Source organism: Nipponia nippon, unplaced genomic scaffold (assembly GCF_047370975.1).
Source record: "Nipponia nippon isolate SJK-2023a ecotype South Korea unplaced genomic scaffold, ASM4737097v1 scaffold_3, whole genome shotgun sequence".
Taxonomy (NCBI): domain Eukaryota; kingdom Metazoa; phylum Chordata; class Aves; order Pelecaniformes; family Threskiornithidae; genus Nipponia; species Nipponia nippon.
This window is the reverse complement of record NW_028262347.1, coordinates 110,462,750-110,480,375: the sequence shown is the minus strand read 5'-3', so window position 1 is coordinate 110,480,375 and position 17,626 is coordinate 110,462,750. Positions and strand designations below refer to the sequence as shown.

Genomic DNA, 17,626 nt, shown 5'->3' with positions numbered 1-17,626 from the left:
TATCCAGGACTGCCACGGCACTGAGTGCTGTGCACTGCCTGCGTGATATCCACGAGGCAATGATGAAAATGACAGTTCCCTGAGTGACCCCTGTCCTGTTTTAGCCCCACAGCCCAGCTGGGAACACAGGACACCCTGTATGGACCTCTCGGGGTCCAGCTGCTGCAGCTGTCTTGGCTCCAGCAAGGGGTGGTTGTGTGGGGGAGGCCCTCCCAGGTTCAGGCAGGTAGATGGGTAGGGGGGCATCACCCGGGACCTTGGCTGAGTGCTGAAATGCTCAGCCAGGAAGGTGGGTGTTGAGGAGGGGGTTGTGATGGGGTGGAGCAGGGTGGGCAGGAGCTATAGGAGTGCTGGCTCTTGTGCCGTAAGCCAGGTGAGGGTCAAGCCATCCCAAATGACTTGGCTGTCTGTCCTTGCTGCCCCCAGAACGCCTCCTACCTTGCTCGTCCGGATGCTGACCTGCCCGTGTGCTTCCAGCAGACTGTGCTGGTCTGGGTCCCCCTTGGCTTCTTCTGGGTTTTGGCTCCATGGCAGCTACTGCCCATGTGCAAATCTGGAGCCAAGAAATCATCTGTGACCAAACTCTACATCATCAAACAGGTGGAGTGGGGCTGAGGGGGCACAGAGGGCAGGCTGGAGCAGCCTGGGATGGAGGGGCGGTCAGTGGAAAGCCTCTGGGCTGGAGTCACGTGTGGGATGGAGAGATGAGTAGTGTAGGAGAGGAGCAAAGGGCTAGGGCACCATCTGGGACAGAAACGTAAAGGGAGGCCCAGGATGAGGCATATGTGGGACAGAAGGGATAACAGGGCTGGGATGCACTGGGAGGCAGGGCAGAGGTGTGTACTGGGGCCTCTTGTCTTGTTGGCTGTTACCCTCCAAGCTTAAAATGACAGCAGTGCTCCTGTGGAAGTGCTGCAGCTTCACAGGGCCCTAGAAAGCTCTCCCAGGCCAGGTTTGGGTTGGAAAGGGTGTAACGGTGTATAGGACACAGTGCTTTCATGCCCAGCTATGTTGTCTCCCAGTGGTTCCTGGTGCCCATGATGGGGTGGGTCTCCCCTCATGGCTGCTCCCCTCTCCCTGCAGGTGCTGGCTACCTTGCTGATGCTGACGGCAGTGGCAGAGTTGGCCCTGGCATTTGTAGAGGACACAGAGCAGGACCCCCTGCCAGCTGTCCGGTACACAAACCCCAGCCTGTACATCGCCACCTGGGTAAGGGATCAGCCGGTAAACGTGCTATGTGTCACCGAAGAGACAGGGTTCGAGACTGTGGGGCCAAGCAGCAGAAAACTTCCCATAGCACAGAGATCAGCTGGAAGCCGTGTCTATGAGGGAAGCGTAGCCTGGAGGATGGGTAGGGACCAGCCCTGAACGTGTGTGGGTGGTGCACAAGGGAGATAGGTTGAGGGCAGGGGTCTGGTTGTACAGTGCTCCCTCCTTTTATCCTTAAAACTGGGATAGATACTATGCCTGTGAGCATAACTGAGCTTTCTGGCAGAAGCCTTAGTAGCAGCAGTATGGGTTTCACAGGACTGATTGCACAGTGTGAACAGGAGACCATGGCTTGCTGCTCTGGTGTCTCACAGCTTCCCATGGGTTGCGGCTCAGTTTTCTGTGGAGAGTTAAGTGCCACAGGATACCCAGGCAGAGGAGAAAACTGAGGGGATAGGGGCTATTAGCTTGATGGAATATAAGCATGGAAGTTGCAAATTTCTTGTATGAGACATGGGGTATTCTAACAGTCTTAACAAAGCCATAATGCTCAGGAGCTACACTTAAAAGCAAAAGTAACACCCCAATTTGCTTCCTTCGTATTTTGTCATGTCATTTAGTTTCACGTGCAGAGCTCACGTGAGATTATAAGCCACAGGGACTGCCCAGAGAGGCTGTGCTGCTGGGTCTCTGATCTGGCTTTTATTCCAAGTCTGGAGGCAATATGCAGGAGACAGCATGTGACTCCTCACAGCTGGGTGTATCTGAGAATCTGTGGTGAGAACAGCTAAAAAGAGAAATAATGCCTTGCTGTAATGTCAGGGTGTCTTCAGACCTTGCTTTTCCTATGAGGAGCCTGATCTTATGTCTTCCTGAAATAAACCTTTGCCCTGTGCAATTAACTCTGAAGCTTATGTAGGATTGGCAGCGACCTCGGGCACGGGGAGCACAGCGTCTTCAAGGCAGAGAATCCCAGCAGATCACGTGTGCTGGTGTCCCAGGATGCATGCTCCAAAGGCATGTTTAGAGCCCAGACCTAGTTCTGCAGCCCTACCTGAACCTCTGACTGATTTTCTTTCCCCCAGCTCCTGGTCCTGCTGATCCATGACACACGACGCTTCTGCTTGTGCAGAGACTCAGGGATACTTTTCTGCTTCTGGACGCTGTCCCTGCTCTGTGGGATATTGCCATTCCAGTCGCTCCTCCGGAGAGCCCTGCAGGTTGGGTTTGGCAGGAAGCTCTGTGCTTCCCCATGGTCTTGTTCTGTCCCCAAAGAAAGTCCCTTCAGACTTAATTTCTTGACAAACTATCAGTGGTATCAGTGAGGTCCCAGCTGCCCTAGGGACCTTGCAGAACCAGAAGAGACGCGAGAAGGAATGGCTCTTTGAATTCATCCTGTCTCTTTGGGGAGGCATAAGCTCTCCAGTACCAATTTCTCCCTTATGGACTTATGGGAGGAGGTCAGGGAGAAGCCAGAATGGGTGGTGAAGGGCAGCTGAGCCAGGACCCAGAGCGAGTTTCGAGCTGCCCTGTTGGGCTCAGCCATGCTCACTGTCCTGGGGATGGATCTTGTCTCTGAGCGCCAGGTAGCCTTGAGACAAGCCCCAACAGTCACCCTGGGCTCTCCATTCCTGCAGGCACCAATCTCCAATGTACCACGGTTTGTCCTTTTCTTCATCTCCTACGGGCTCCAGCTGCTGCTCTTCCTTGTCTCAGGCTTCTCAGATATTGCCCCAGAAACAAAGGAAATCGGGAAGAAGGTGCGAAGTCCATGTGGGAGTGGGTCCGGGGCTCGGGGTACCACATCCCGGCTGGCGTTGCATGGGGCAGGGTGGGCTCCATGCAGAGACTCCTCATGGCCCCTGGGGGAGGGAAGACCTGAGGGTTTCAGCAGGGGGCACAGCGAGAGCTGAGAGCCTGCAGCCTGGGGCATCTGCATGTGTGTCCAAGGGGGGCTGCTTCTGGCTGCAAGATGAGGTTCCTGGGGCTGGAGTTGGCACCGTTTGAAACCCCTGGAGTTCCTTAATGGCTGGGGGTGCTGAGTCAACTCTTGTCAATGCCACCCCTCAGCATCAACGATCTCTTGGTACCCACTTTGCTTTGTACCCTAGAACCCAGAGGTGACAGCCTCCTTCCTGAGCTCCATCACCTTTGAATGGTACACCAGGTGAGCAGGGCTCCGCGAGAGGTTGGGCTGGTGAAATGCGGGCATGCCTTAGGGCTGGGCCAGCGCTGTTTCGGGGAGCCAGCACAGGCTGCTTGGAGTTAGCAGGGGGAGCTCAGGGCCAGGCTGGGTGAGAAAGCTCTGCATTTGCAGCAAGGACTCTCCCTTGGGTGTAGTGTGGGAGATCTGCTGAGGGGAGATTTCTCTGTCCCACAGCATGGTTTTCAAGGGCTATCGCAAGCCTTTGGAGATAGAGGATATCTGGGAATTGAAAGCTAAAGACAAGACGCAGGCTATTTACGCTGTTTTGGAGAAGAACATGAAGACTGCAGTGAGGAAGGCCCAGGCAGAACTGGAGAAACGGAAACGCAAGAAAAGATGCCGGGAAGGTGACTCGGACCATGGAAACAACATGAGCAAGGCCCAGAGCCAAGACATCCTGGTGCTGGTAAATCCCTTCTTACTCTTGGCCTTGCATGGGACTGAGAGATCCAGGTCCAGCCTTGGGGAGTAGGGTCACCTCACCTCCCTGCAGCCCCCTTTGCTGGGTTTTCACCTCTTTGATTCTGCAGGGCCATGGCCAAGGATGAGGGAACCCATGACAGGGTCTTCCCTGTCCTCGGCAGATCCCCATATTTTGAGGGACCAAGAAAGTCTCCATCCTTCTGCCCTACAGAAGGACAGGAACCACCCTCAAGTCTGCAGTACAAGCAGCTCCCTTATCTCAGTCTTTGCCTACCCCAGATACCTCCTAGCAATGTGATCAGAGCGAACATCGCTCTATGATCACCCCTGGCCTCAGGTTCTTCCTGGGGTGCCTGATTTTTGGCCTGGGGTTTGCAACAATTGTCTCTGGTGCACAAGAGAGGTGCTAGTACTGGGGGTGTATGACATGACCAGAGATGGGAACATGACAGGAGGTAAAGCTAAGGCTTCATTCGGGAATGATCTGATCTGGGGTCTGTGGCACTGCCCTGGAAGCATCCTTCCAGGTGCAGAAAGCCTGCACAACCAGCTCCTTTACTTCTGTGTGGGCTTCCCTCTAGGAGGAGAAGGAGCCAAAGAAGAAGAAGAAGAAGGGAGAAAACGGGGACTCCATCCCTCGCAAGGATTTCCCCAGGGGGTGGTTGGTAAAAACCCTGTGCAAGACCTTCTGGCAGAACCTCCTGCTATCGGTGGCTTTCAAGCTGGTGCATGATGGACTTGTGTTTGTCAGCCCCCAGCTGCTGAAGTGAGTCCTTTCTCTCTGTCCCTGTCCATGCCCTGTCCTGGCTTTGCACCAGCTCCCTATGTGCAATGCATCCACATTCCCCACCATCTCCATATGTGTGCCTCTCCCAGCCCCACACCCTGGGGACTTTTTGTGCCCTCACCAAAGGTGTGAGAATGTGTTGGGTTACAGTTTAATGAAGAACTGATCTGAGCTGGCTGCCAGCTCTTACTGGTGATATCTTGCTCCCTGCTCCCTACATCCTATGTTTTGCAGTCCTGCTCCCTCCCTGGAGACAGTCCTGTCTCTTCTTTGGGGCCCTTCATGAGTCAGTCCAGCTCAGCCCAACAGGACCTGCCCAGTTTGTTTTGCAGAGCTGCACAGTCTCTGTGGATGATCTGACTTTAGTGGCCCACTGCTGTATGTGAAATGCAGTGTCCCTGGCAGAGCAGGGGTCCCCAGCTTGCTGAGCATCGAGCCAGCTGTCTGGGGCAGGGTCTCTGTCACTGTTCTCATGAGGATGCTCTCCCTGCATTGGTTTGGAGCATCCTGCTCAGGTCTGTCTCAGTAGGGTGGGGGTCTCATGGGCTTCTTTACCCTCCAGGCTGCTGATCGCCTTTGTGTCGGATGAGGAGTCCTTTGCCTGGCAAGGTTATCTGTACACCGTCCTGCTCTTCCTGACTGCACTGATCCAGTCCCTCTGCCTGCAGCAGTACTTCAGCTTGTGCTTCCAGCTTGGCATAAACGTGCGTGCCAGTCTCATCGCTGCCATCTACAAGAAGGTAGGTATGGCCCTGTCATTGCCTCTGTTGGCTTCCTCCAAGCTGGGCTGTGGATACTAACATCCATTGCCTGCCCCATCAACCTGGGGTGACTGGGGTGTGTGCCCTTTGCTTCCCAGGAAGACACAGGGAGAGCTTGGCTTTTGGGACACCAACCCAATGCTGGGGACCTGGGTGCTGCAGCCATGTGTTTGACAGCTACCAGGGGCCAAGGGAGGTTTCTCTTCAGAGCAGTGCAACACCAAGGGCAGCTGCCACTGGGATTCCTGCACGGGGATGTTTTTCTTTGCCCCCAGCATCCAGTGGCTCCTGGTGTGCACGCAGTGACGACAGCACCCGTGGCCAGCAGAGACGCACCAGGAGCAGTTTCAGCCTGGCCTGCTAATTCCCTGCTCTGCGCCATGGTGCTGGCAGCCAGGCTGCTCCCAGAACGGCTTGCGGTGACTGTGCTTTCTCTCTCCAGGCACTCACCATGTCCAGTGCAACCCGCAAGGAGTCCACGGTGGGAGAGACTGTGAATCTGATGTCGGCTGATGCCCAGAGGTTCATGGACATGGCCAACTTCGTTCACCAGCTGTGGTCATCCCCCCTGCAAATGATCCTGTCCATTGTCTTCCTCTGGAGAGAGCTGGGCCCCTCTGTCCTGGCTGGCATCGCAGTCATGGTGCTGCTCATTCCCATAAATGGGTTCCTGGTGGCCAAGGCCAAAGCCATCCAGGTCAGTGGTGGGTGCAAGATCCTCCTGGCCTCCCACTCTTGAGGCCCACTGTTGCTCCCCTCACTCATTTTCTACACTCCCTTACCCTTCCCTGTTATACTGGGGATCTTTCCCAGCCTAGGAAGTTCATCTGACTTGGGCTGGGGGTGTCTCTAGCCTGAGCCGGGGGGTGATCAACTGAGATGAGCAGGAGGCAGGTGAGACCTGTTCTACCATCACAGCTGAACTTGAACAGGGCTAGGTGCAGCCTTGAGGACTGAAAGTGAGATATTACCAACCATAAAATAAAGCTCTAGCTTCTACCTGACAACAGGGTACTGTTTTTTCCCAGGTTGTCCAGAGCCCCAGGGAGCCAAGGTCCAGCTCTGTGGGATGGCTTCTCTGGGCTCTGGAGCTCACCCTTCCCTTCCCTGTGGCAGCCCAGATGTATTTCCAAGGGTGAGCTGCTGTCTGGTTTAGGTGACTTATGGTTCTTCTGTTTGTAGGTGAGGAACATGAAGAACAAGGATGAACGCATGAAAATAATGAGTGAAATCCTCAATGGAATCAAGGTGAGCAGTGGAGTGGAGACCCCTCCGGGCAGCTGCTGCACCTCTCTTCTTGGTGCACTGTACTTGCAGGCAGAACACCTGTATAACCCTACAGCACCAGTGTTATAGTTTAGCTTGGGGCTCCTGTGTCTGGGGTGGCCAAGCCTCAGTCTCTGCAATTGCCTTGGCTTCCTCACCTTTTGAAAGGTTGGCTGGGGAGGAGCTCTGGGTACTGGACCAAGACTTAGGAGCCAAGAGAGGGTTTTCTGGGGGTTTCCTGGATGGCTGTGGTGGTGAGCAGGCTGCCATGGTGGCAGAGGGGCTGGCAGTGACCTGTAAGCCAAGGATGAGGGAGTGGCAATGCTGTGGGAAAGTGCTATAAGCCATGGGGCAGGACAGGAGAGGAGAAATGCAGTGGCCAGGCAGGCTTCTGAGCAAGCCAGGAGCTGGTGATGGAGGTGCTGGCTACCAGCGAGCTGGGCGTGGAGGTGGGCATTCCCATGAGGCTAGCACCCGCTCACCCTGCTCATCCCACAGATCCTGAAGCTTTTTGCCTGGGAGCCCTCATTTGAGAAGCGAGTCAATGAGATCCGTGCACGTGAGCTCAAGGACTTGGTGAACTTTAGTTACCTGCAGTCAATCTCTATTTTCCTGTTCACGTGTGCCCCCTTCCTGGTGAGTGCCAGCGGGTCTGGGGAGGGCTGCATCTTCCTCAGAGCTGGGGTTGGGCTGTGTCCAAGGGGATGGGAAGGATTGGGAACCTTGGCTGGAATGCTTCTGCAGCGAGGAAGGGGCTGGCTGACAGATGCCTGGGATGCAGAGTATGGTCCTGGCTGCTGGTGGAGAGCTGTGGTGGAAAGGGGTCCCATCAGAGTGGTGAGACGGGGCCCAAAGGAGAAGGGAAGCAGAAGGGGAACAAGTCCCCAGCAGGAAGGCACTGCTGAGGTCTTAGGGGAGCATGAGGGTCTGGGCTGCACGCAGCCACACTGATGGTGGCTTTCCTTGCTATCTGTCCTAGGTCTCCTTGGTCGGCTTTGCTGTCTACATACTGGTGAATGAGAACAACATCCTGGATGCACAGAAGGCCTTTACTGCCATCTCCCTTTTCAACGTGCTGCGCTTCCCCATGGCCATGCTGCCCTTGGTCCTCTCTTCCCTGGTGCAGGTCAGCCCTCACACAGGGCAAGAGATGCAGGGGGACCTTATGATACCTCTGAGCATCAAACCAGCAGAGGGGACTCAGCTGTGTGGTAGACCTGGGCCTTGGACACCCAGGGGTCAGTGCACAGGACTCTGCTGGCAATGGGATGGGACAGGACTCGCATATGTGGCACAGGCTCGGGGCTCAGGGACTGGGGCTGGTGCTTGGGTGGGGGCTGTGTGTATGGGGTGGTCTGCTTATGGAGCTCCTGCTAGCCCACTCGGCTGCACCCCATGCCCACATGCCATCCTCTTTCTGCCACGGCAGACCAATGTGTCGAATGAGAGGCTGGAGCGCTACTTGGGCGGAGAAGACCTGGACACCTCAGCTATCCACCACAACCCCATTGCAGGTAGGTGAACCTCCAGGTTAGTCCCTGTGGGTCATAGGCTGGCCCAACCCTAGGCTTTCCCAGCCCTGAGGGATGGCTCTCTGCTGACAGGCAGCGCCGTGCGTTTCTCGGAGGCCACGTTTGCCTGGGAGCGGGATGGCAACGCTGTGATAAGAGAGTGAGTGCTCTGCACCATGTTGGGGGCAGATGGGTGGGGAGAGGGAGTCTTTCTATGTTGTTAGTTGGGGATGACAGTCACGTCTCACAATGCTGCTAGAGGCGAGTGCCCCAGAGACACTGCTCTGTGCTGGTCCCATGCAGGAGCCGGCGGGTGACCCAGCAGTGCTGCTTTCTCAGCCCTCATGTCCTTGCAGTGTCACCCTGGACATCGCGCCTGGGAGCCTGGTGGCCGTGGTGGGCGCTGTGGGCTCGGGCAAATCTTCACTGCTGTCAGCCATGCTTGGGGAGATGGAGAATATCAAGGGACACGTCAACATCCAGGTGAGAGGAGCCAGCTGGCATGGGGTCTGTGAGGCTGCCTGGGAGCTCAGTGGGGAGGCAGCAGGGCAGGACTGGTCTGGAGCGGTGGCTCAGGGCAAGGACAAGCTGCAGGAGATGGCAGTGTTCTTGTGTCTGTCTTTCCAGGGCTCGCTGGCCTACGTCCCCCAGCAGGCCTGGATCCAGAACGCCACACTGAAAGACAACATTCTTTTTGGGTCAGAACTGGATGAAGCCAGGTATCAGCAGGTCATCAAAGCCTGCGCCCTTCTTCCAGACCTGGAACTGCTGCCTGCGGGTGACCAGACAGAGATTGGAGAGAAGGTATCAGCCTTGGGCACTACAGGTTTCCCATAACACCCCCAGCAGAGGACAGAGCTGTTGCCCTGTGCCAGCCCAGTGCTCTGAGAGGTCCCTTCCTTCCAGGGCATTAACCTGAGCGGGGGCCAGAAGCAGCGAGTCAGCCTGGCCCGGGCAGTGTACAGCAATGCAGACATCTATGTCCTGGACGACCCCCTGTCTGCTGTGGATGCTCACGTTAGCAAGTACCTCTTCGAGCATGTGCTGGGGCCAAAAGGGCTGCTGCAGAAGAAGGTGAGCACCCGTGCCCTCCTGCCCACCACCCAGCCAGGCAGGAGTGGCACTGGCACAGTGTTGATCACTCAGAGAAGGCTGAGGTTGCTTGCTTGGGACAGAGAGGGGTTCTGTGCTTTCACGTGGGGCTGCAGCAGGCAGGAGAGGCCTCACGGGTCCTCAGAGGGGTGCTCTGTGTCCCCATAGCCAGGCAGTGATAAGCAGAGAGGTCCTCAAGTAGGGGATGGAGAGCCTGCAGGCCCATGGCTGGGGGGCGAGGGCTGCTCTGATGCTCACTACCCTGCAACCACTTTGTTGCAGACACGGATCTTGGTGACGCACAGTATCAGCTTCCTGCCCCAGGTCGATAACATCGTGGTGCTGGTGGCAGGAGCAGTGTCTGAGCACGGCTCCTACAGCACCCTGCTTGCAAACAGGGGGGCCTTTGCCCAGTTCCTGAACTTGTACGGCAGCCAGGAGGAGGATGCTTCAGAGAAAAGTTCCACAGGTACTGGGAACACAATGAGGCTGCGGTGGTTAGAGGGGCCGTGTGTGTGTCTTGGGGATATGAAAAGCCCAAGACCTGATCCGTCAGTCTGACCTGGCTCTATCCAGCCCAGGCCCCAGCGGTGGCCGCTGTGAATCCATCCCAGCTTCTGGCAATCAGCAGCACAAGGACTTTCTGCCTAAGATTTGCATCCAGGCATTATGTTGAACAGCCAGCAAAGGACCTGTCTGATTTTTTTACTCCCTATTTAGTTCATTTATGTTTATGGCTCCCATAATTTTCTGTGGCAACAGGCTCCATATCTTAGTGATGCTGGGGTGAGAAAGATCCTTTCATTTATTCTAAACGTGCTGTTGGATAATGTTTCATCTTTATGTCCCGCAGTGCTATGGGGAGGAGTGGTGTCAGGTCAGGTGGATGCTCACCCTGCATGGGCTCAGCCCAGTTGTCCAGCTGGAACCTGGCTGTTTCCAGTCCATCCCCACAGGATCCATCTCCACCTGCTTAGAGAGGTGCTCCTGAACTGAAGTGACATGACCTACCAGATGTTGCACCTCCTAAACTAGCACAAATCTCTGCATGAGGTCCCACCAGTACTATTGGGATAAGTCAGCAGCAGGGACTGCCTCCATGCAGGCCTTTAGCCCTATGTCCCCTGTCAGTTCTCTCTCCAGCACAACAGATTTCTTCCTTCTCCTGCTGTACGGTGCTTGCAGCAGGGTTGGAAGAGGCTTTGACGTGCGGTGGTAGGACACAGCCTGGGCCTGGGGTGAGGAGTGGAGCTGAGTGCAGCAGAGGTGTGGTGCATGGGATCTGCCCTCTCAGCGCCTGACCCTACCTCCCCTCATCCCTGTGCTTGTAGTTGTTGCTTCAGCTGGGGATGAAGAGCAGGGTGATGAAGATGTTGAGCCTTGTGTGGAGGAGGGCCCTGATGATGTGGTGACCATGACCCTGAAGCGAGAGGCCAGCATCCATCGGAGACGGTTCAGTCGCAGGTGGGAACTCGCCCTGAGCTCTCAGCTCTCTCCTCTGGGCCCTGCCTTGCTTCCTAGGAGATCTAGGTGATTTAGGGTCTTCCCTGGGCGGATTCCTGTGGAGAAGGGGCTGGGAGCCTCCTTGCCTGCTCCTACCACCAGCTGGGCTGGGTCACGAGCATCTAATCTTGCCTTTACTCACATTGGTGTGTCACAGCCTTACCCTGTGGTCTTCCCTGAAACTCTTGCTGCTGGCTGGTTCTGCTTTTGGGGCTGAGGGGTATGACTTCATGGCTGCAAATGCCTAGGGTTTTCACAAGGATCATACAAAGCTGCCCCAGTTAGGACATTATTTCCCAGAGGGCTCTGGAGAGCACTGGGGATGGACCCCCAGGAGAGTACGACCCATCCAGCACCCTGTCACTAATAGTGCCCATCACCCCCCTGCAGCCTTAGTAAAAGCAGCACCAATTCCTTGAAGAAGGCCCAGGAGGAGCCCCCCAAGAAGCTGAAGGGCCAGCAGCTGATCGAGAAAGAAGCTGTGGAAACCGGCAAGGTGAGGAGGATGGCTGGAGGAAGCACTGTGCTGCCCTGGCTCAGTGCTGTAAGATTCTGACTGTGACTCAGAGAAGCTGGTGCTGGCTGCCTGTGGCCCCGTTGCAGCCAAGAGACACTGAAGGAGACGGAGCTGCCTGGGATGGGTGGGCAAGGTGGCGGAGGGGAGCACTGTGGGCAGCAAGGCGGGAGTCCCCAGGCTGTGCTGGGTGCCATTGGCCGTGGTTTGCTGGGCAGCGGTGATGGGCTAAATTGGTCCACAGGTGAAGTTCTCCATGTACCTGCGGTACCTGCGTGCTGTTGGCTTGTGGTATTCTTTCTGGGTTGCCATGGGCTACATTGGACAGTACATCACCTTCGTGGGGACCAACCTATGGCTCAGCGCCTGGACTGACGATGCGCAGCGCTACCTGAACCAGACCTATCCCATGGAGCAGCGAGACCTGCGGATCGGTGTCTTTGGGGCACTGGGGTTGTCACAAGGTGAGTGTGGGAGTACAGGGGATCTGTGCCTTCCTTCTGGCTCCTGGCTGAACTGGGGACAGATATCAGTCTGAAGCCAGCATAAATTGCCCCAAGAAGTCTGTGTTGCCCCCTTAGGTTGAAGATCACTGTCCTTAATCAGTTTGGAGACAGTGCTAGGGCCCAAGGCTTTCCAAAAGGGTTAGCATTCTTCCCCTGTGGTGGGACGCAGTTACTGGGGCCTCCCAAGAAGGTGGGATGCAGGACTATCACAGTGGCTTGCTGCAGAGCTGCTGGCTTGGAGCTGCTTAATGTGTCCCTTAAGCCAAAGGATGCCTGGGGCCAGTGTCACACATGAGCTGGTGATGACCACCCTGTGCTCTCCTTGCAGCTCTCTTCCTGCTCTTTGCAACCATGCTGTCTGCTCAAGGTGCCATGCGAGCCTCCCGGGTTATGCATCAGCAGCTGCTCAGCAACATCCTGCGTGTGCCCATGAGCTTTTTTGACACGACCCCGGCTGGCCGCATCGTGAATAGGTTTGCCAAGGTAAGAGAACAGCCCCAACATGGAGAAGGTGTTTGTTCCAGCAGGTCTGGAGAGCGTTGGGTGGTGGCAGAACCTTGTTGCTGTTCAGCACTGCACAGATGAGCCCAGATCAGGGCCTGGAAGGGACCAGAAGGGCATGGTGGATGCGAGACTGACTGTGAGGCAAACCACATTCTGGGCTATACTAGGAGGAGAGTGGCCAGCAGATCACAGGAAGGTATTATCTCCTCTGCTCAGTGCTAGGGAGGCCACACTTGGATACTCTGTCCTCTTTTGGGGCAACCTGGTCAAGAAGGATATGGAGAAACTGAAGAGGATCCAGAGCAGATTAGCAAGAGAGGCAGGAGCCTAGGGCTCATGTCCCATAATAAGTTGTCCTTCTGGTTATGGACTCTCAGCAAAATACACAGTCTTTGCTATGTAAATGAAGTTCATAAAGAGAAAACAAGAAAGGAGGGAGAATACAAAGAGGTAGTTTCAAGTGTGCTGCCATTCCATGTCTTCCTCTGGTGCCATCCCTTGATTTTTGGGAATAAAAGTCTTTCCTGAGATCAAGCCTACGGGCCTGCTGGATTTGCTCTGAGATGAGGGAGTATGTGGTGCCCACCTAGGAGAGGGATGATGGCCAGCTGGAGACCTGGGTGCACCTGCATGGACCTCGAGTCAGCCCTGTCCCTCTTTCTGCCTCAGTTTCTGCCCCTGCATCCTGGGTCCAGACAAAGATGCAGTTCCCAAAGCTGGTCTGTGCAATAGGGAAATATTATAGAAAGCTTCTCTGTTACATCAGCCATTCCCAAGCTATGGCCCTAAATGGGGTTGTGACCCTAACACCAATTCAGTGTCATCCAATATTTTTGCAAGTGTCTGGCACTATGTTACCACAAGAGTGTGTAGGAACCCTATATGTGTGGGGCCTTTGAGTTTCTCCCTCTCTCTGGGGTCACTGACTGCCTCTCCACACTTCTTTTATGCTCCAGGACATCTTCACGATAGATGAGACCATTCCCATGTCCTTCCGCAGCTGGCTCTCCTGTTTCATGGGCATCATTAGCACAATCCTCATGATCTCCCTGGCCACCCCATTCTTTGCTCTTATTGTCATTCCCTTGAGCATCTTCTACTGTTTTGTGCTGGTGAGTAACCGGGGCTTGAGAGAAGCTTCTGCCCTGCTTAGAGCGGTATCTGTGTCACTGCTGGACTTTGTGTTGGTGACCAAACTGTGCCCCTCATTTCAGCGCTTCTATGTCTCCACGTCACGCCAGCTACGGCGTCTGGACTCTGTAACTAGGTCTCCCATCTACTCCCACTTTGGTGAGACAGTGTCAGGCCTTTCTGTGATCCGGGCCTATGGACACCAAGAACGGTTCCTGCAGCAAAATGAGAGCACCATGGACATCAATCAGAAAAGTGTTTACTCCTGGATAGTCTCAAATAGGTGAGTTTTACTCCTTATGCCACAGCACAGCCTGCAGGACCTCTGCCCAGGGGCTTCTGGGTCCTGAGGGTATTCCCTGAGACGCTGCAGTCCTCTCTCTTGATCTCAGGACTGAGGGTCTGTGTAGGAACTGGGGGAGCTGGGGCCAGGGACACCATCTGCGGGAAGGAGACCTTTTAGGGTGATTTTGAAAGCCAGAGTGTGGCCTCCTGGAAGTGTCCAGAGCCTGGGCAGGGTGAGCTGTGCTGTTAAGGGCTGAGATGCTCTTGGTGGGTTCTGAGAAGAGGCTGATTCTCCAGGCCAGGTGGGAGAGCGATGGAGGCAGTACCTGGTGTTGATGTGCTACTGGGTAGATACTTTGGGGGTGTGAGGGTTGTACAGTCGGGGCTCCTCAGATACATGGCATTACCAGCACAGGGGGTTATGTGTGAGACACAGGGGCTGACAGATAAAATGAACCTGCTGGCAGAATTGGCTACAAATCGCATGCTGTGTAGGCGCAGGTACCACGTGTACTGCGCTGGGCTCAGGGCTGGGTACATGGGGGTGCTGGTGGGGCGCTGGTCTCACTGGTGGGCCCTGTGTTGGGCGCAGGCAGATGCCTCTCCCAGCGCCTCTCAGCTGTGCTCTCCTGGTGCAGGTGGCTGGCCATCCGTCTGGAGTTCGTTGGGAGCCTGGTGGTCTTCTCCTCTGCGCTTCTAGCTGTGATTTCAAAGGGCACTTTGGAGGGTGGCATCGTGGGTCTTTCTGTCTCCTCTGCCCTCAACGTGAGTCAATGAAAGCTTTTTCTTATTCCAGGGCAGGGCTGTTCCTAGGAGCAACACCCTGATGGCTCTGGGCTGGCTGCAGGATGCTGCCCTGCCTCCAGCTCTGATCCATGGAGAGGGGATTAGCTGGGGTGTCCCATCACCTGGGCAGCTGGTATGGAGCCAGGGGAGCACACATCCCAGCGTGAGGGGGATGCTTGCTGCCATGGGGAGGAGCACGTTCCCGCTGTGGGTCAGAGATGCTGCAGCAAAGCTTTTGAAGGGCTGGGGAGAGGGGGCTGTGGCGGGGGAGTGGAGAGTTAGGGGCCGGGCCAGGGGTGCTCGTGCCCAGGCTGAGTCCTTGAGCTGAGGTGGGAGGTGGTTGCTCCTGGGTCCCGCTGAGTTCTGCATCCTCTGGCTCTGCCACGCAGATTACTCAGACACTGAACTGGCTGGTGCGGACATCTTCAGAGCTGGAAACGAACATAGTGGCTGTGGAGCGGGTACATGAGTACACGAAGGTGAAGAACGAGGTGAGCAAACCAGGGTCCAGGCAAACACCTGCTGCACAGCATGGTGCTAGCCAGCATCGCAGGGTGCAACCCCCCGAATGCTCCTGTGCCCCCAGGCTCCATGGGTGACAGAAAAGCGTCCACCCCACGGCTGGCCCAGCAAAGGCGAGATCCAGTTCATTGACTACAAAGTTCGTTACCGACCTGAACTGGAATTGGTTCTTCAGGGGATCACCTGCAATATTGGGAGCACTGAGAAGGTGAGGACCTCTGAGTCTGCCCTCACTACATCATTTCCATAGTGACACGGTGTTAAAGTTGTTTCTGTCCCCCTAGCTTCAGTCTGTGGGCTGGGGAGAGATGGTGATGGGATGTGGCTCCTGGGTACTCAAGCTGCGGGGCAGGGACCAAAGGAGACAGTCTGGGAGATGGTGATTGCAGATGCAGGGCAGGAAGGCCCACCAGACCAAGAGGGAGAGCATCTGCCCCCTGTTTTCTTCAACCTTGTCAGCTTGTCTAAATAGCTGCTTCCACAGGTTGGGGTTGTGGGCCGGACCGGGGCTGGAAAATCCTCCCTCACCAACTGCCTCTTCCGGGTGCTGGAAGCCGCTGGAGGGACAATCATGATTGACGAGGTGGATATAGCGACGATCGGCCTCCACGACCTGCGCCAGAACCTCACCATCATTCCCCAGGTGAGCTGAGCCCACCTTCCCGCATCCCACTGCTGCACGTCCTCCCCAGGCTCGGTTCCCTGGGCAGCACATTGCCCTTAGCACATCCCTGGGTGCTGCGGAGAGTCCAAGGGCCTGTGAGCATCCCGTTGCCACCGCCCCTGCCCAGCTGCAGGCAGCAGGGTGGGCAGGCTGTGGCCAAACCACAGCAGGTACATTCAGCCCTGCTGACTGGCCACGGCGTGGCTGAACGCAGCGCTGTCCCTGGCAGGACCCCGTGCTCTTTACTGGCACCCTGCGGATGAACCTGGACCCCTTTGACCAGTACACAGACAGTGAGGTCTGGAAGGCCCTCGAGCTGGCCCACCTGAAGACATACGTGCAAGACTTTCCCGAGGGGCTGCTGCATCTTGTGAGCGAGGGAGGGGAGAACCTGAGGTGAGTGGAGCATGCCCAGCTCCTCTCCCTACCCCCTGGTCCCAGGGGAACAGCAGCCTCCAGCAGAGTGGCTGTCCAGGGACAAGGGCACATAAGCTTCTGGGAATGAAGGTGGGAGAAAACGGTCCAGGAGCTGGGGCTGTCAGGGAGCCAGCATGAACCAAGCCTTCTGTGCTGGCCCAGAGAGCAAGATGCTGAGGGACATGGTGCTCAGGGTGGCAGATGGTCAGCTGGAGCCAGGCCAGGGAGGGTTGGGCAGGCACAGTGCTGGGGTCAGGGCTGTGTGGCAGTAGGCTTGCCAAAGCCATGCTGGTCTCTGTCTGGTAACTCACGCTCCCCACCTCATCCCAGTGTTGGGCAGCGGCAGCTCCTGTGCCTGGCCCGGGCCCTTCTCCGCAAAGCCAAGATCCTCATCCTTGATGAAGCAACAGCAGCCGTAGATCTGGAAACTGATCATTTAATCCAGACAACGATCCGGAGTGAGTTTGCTGCCTGCACTGTCCTTACCATCGCCCACCGCCTCCACACCATCATGGACAGCAACAGGTACCACGGGGCAAGGGGAATGGGGCTCTGGACTTCAAGGATGGGGCAAGAGGTGGCCAGCTGCAGAAGGATGCAGCCAGAGGGGCAGGGGTGGATGCAGTGCCCAGGACAGCAATACAGAGTTTCTAAGAGAGTAGAATAGAGGGATGGGAAGGATGGCCATGCAGTAGTTATGCCTTTGTGGGGAGAAACATTTTGGGGGATCCTTCTTCACAGCAACAGGCCATAGAGGAGTGGTTAACACCTTCTGTGTGTCACCCCACCAGCACAGGGAGGAGAGCTGTGCCCTCATCTCTGTGCTGAGAGGTGAACCACATAACGTGGCTTAGGAGGAGCGAGGGTTGGTGGGGCTGTAGTGCTGGCAGCAGCAGTGCTATCGGCTCCGATCCTGGGAACTCAGGACTTCTCGTTCTCTGCTGCCAGGGTGATGGTGCTGCAGGCTGGGAGGATTGTGGAATACGACAGCCCTGAGGAGCTGCTCAAGAAGCAGGGCGTCTTCTCCACGATGGCAAAGGACGCCGGCATCACGAATATAGAAACCACCAAGCTGTAGGGGGAGCGGAGCAGCGTGCGAGTGTGTGCCTGGGCAGCTCCCTCCCGCTGGCACTCATCAAGCAGGCACCAGCGTCTCCCTGCAGCCAGGCTGCCCAGGAATTTCTCTCTCTGCAGCCGGGAAGTGGAGAGGGTGCCTTTTTTAGCTGTCAGGGAGAGAGGATTCTGGACTTGAGTGAGCTGTTAACCTTGCTACCACACCCTGCCTGCTGTGCACACGAGGGTCTGGAGGTGCATAATTTATTCCAGTATAGAGGGGAAAATTTATCTGTCAGGCAGGGAGACCATGGCACCCTGGGGGTCTCAGTTTTTGTACTTTACCATGCCAGGGAAGCCTAGCTGAGAGATGCTGTAGCACTATGGAATGAAACTTAGTTTAACCTAGGACTGAATGTTATAATTTATTTGCTTTTTGTAACTGTTTCTAGTCTTCCAACTAAAAGTTTGACTTTAAGGCATGCT

The 17,626-nt window shown here is 55.9% G+C and overlaps 1 protein-coding gene across 3 annotated transcripts in view; it reads left to right on the top strand.

The window, feature by feature from the left end:
- The window catches only part of ABCC2 (ATP binding cassette subfamily C member 2), a 21,094-nt gene extending 3,468 nt beyond the window's left edge, over positions 1 to 17,626 (top strand). For 2 of the 3 annotated variants that reach the window (XM_087767776.1, XM_087767777.1), the window contains 31 exons: positions 427 to 600; positions 1,084 to 1,209; positions 2,295 to 2,429; positions 2,847 to 2,969; positions 3,321 to 3,376; positions 3,590 to 3,821; positions 4,420 to 4,604; positions 5,188 to 5,365; positions 5,829 to 6,083; positions 6,569 to 6,634; positions 7,151 to 7,288; positions 7,632 to 7,778; positions 8,082 to 8,166; positions 8,257 to 8,323; positions 8,520 to 8,646; positions 8,791 to 8,967; positions 9,070 to 9,237; positions 9,538 to 9,724; positions 10,587 to 10,719; positions 11,149 to 11,254; positions 11,517 to 11,736; positions 12,107 to 12,261; positions 13,239 to 13,394; positions 13,497 to 13,696; positions 14,337 to 14,463; positions 14,874 to 14,975; positions 15,071 to 15,214; positions 15,491 to 15,649; positions 15,900 to 16,066; positions 16,418 to 16,612; positions 17,036 to 17,626. In XM_087767776.1, the coding sequence (XP_087623902.1) occupies positions 427 to 600; positions 1,084 to 1,209; positions 2,295 to 2,429; positions 2,847 to 2,969; positions 3,321 to 3,376; positions 3,590 to 3,821; positions 4,420 to 4,604; positions 5,188 to 5,365; positions 5,829 to 6,083; positions 6,569 to 6,634; positions 7,151 to 7,288; positions 7,632 to 7,778; positions 8,082 to 8,166; positions 8,257 to 8,323; positions 8,520 to 8,646; positions 8,791 to 8,967; positions 9,070 to 9,237; positions 9,538 to 9,724; positions 10,587 to 10,719; positions 11,149 to 11,254; positions 11,517 to 11,736; positions 12,107 to 12,261; positions 13,239 to 13,394; positions 13,497 to 13,696; positions 14,337 to 14,463; positions 14,874 to 14,975; positions 15,071 to 15,214; positions 15,491 to 15,649; positions 15,900 to 16,066; positions 16,418 to 16,612; positions 17,036 to 17,165 (4,620 nt within the window). In that variant the 3' untranslated portion in view covers positions 17,166 to 17,626. Of the gene's footprint in view, positions 1 to 426; positions 601 to 1,083; positions 1,210 to 2,294; positions 2,430 to 2,846; positions 2,970 to 3,320; positions 3,377 to 3,589; positions 3,822 to 4,419; positions 4,605 to 5,187; positions 5,366 to 5,828; positions 6,084 to 6,568; positions 6,635 to 7,150; positions 7,289 to 7,631; positions 7,779 to 8,081; positions 8,167 to 8,256; positions 8,324 to 8,519; positions 8,647 to 8,790; positions 8,968 to 9,069; positions 9,238 to 9,537; positions 9,725 to 10,586; positions 10,720 to 11,148; positions 11,255 to 11,516; positions 11,737 to 12,106; positions 12,262 to 13,238; positions 13,395 to 13,496; positions 13,697 to 14,336; positions 14,464 to 14,873; positions 14,976 to 15,070; positions 15,215 to 15,490; positions 15,650 to 15,899; positions 16,067 to 16,417; positions 16,613 to 17,035 lie in introns of those variants that run through there. The other variant, XM_087767778.1, reaches the window with a different exon arrangement.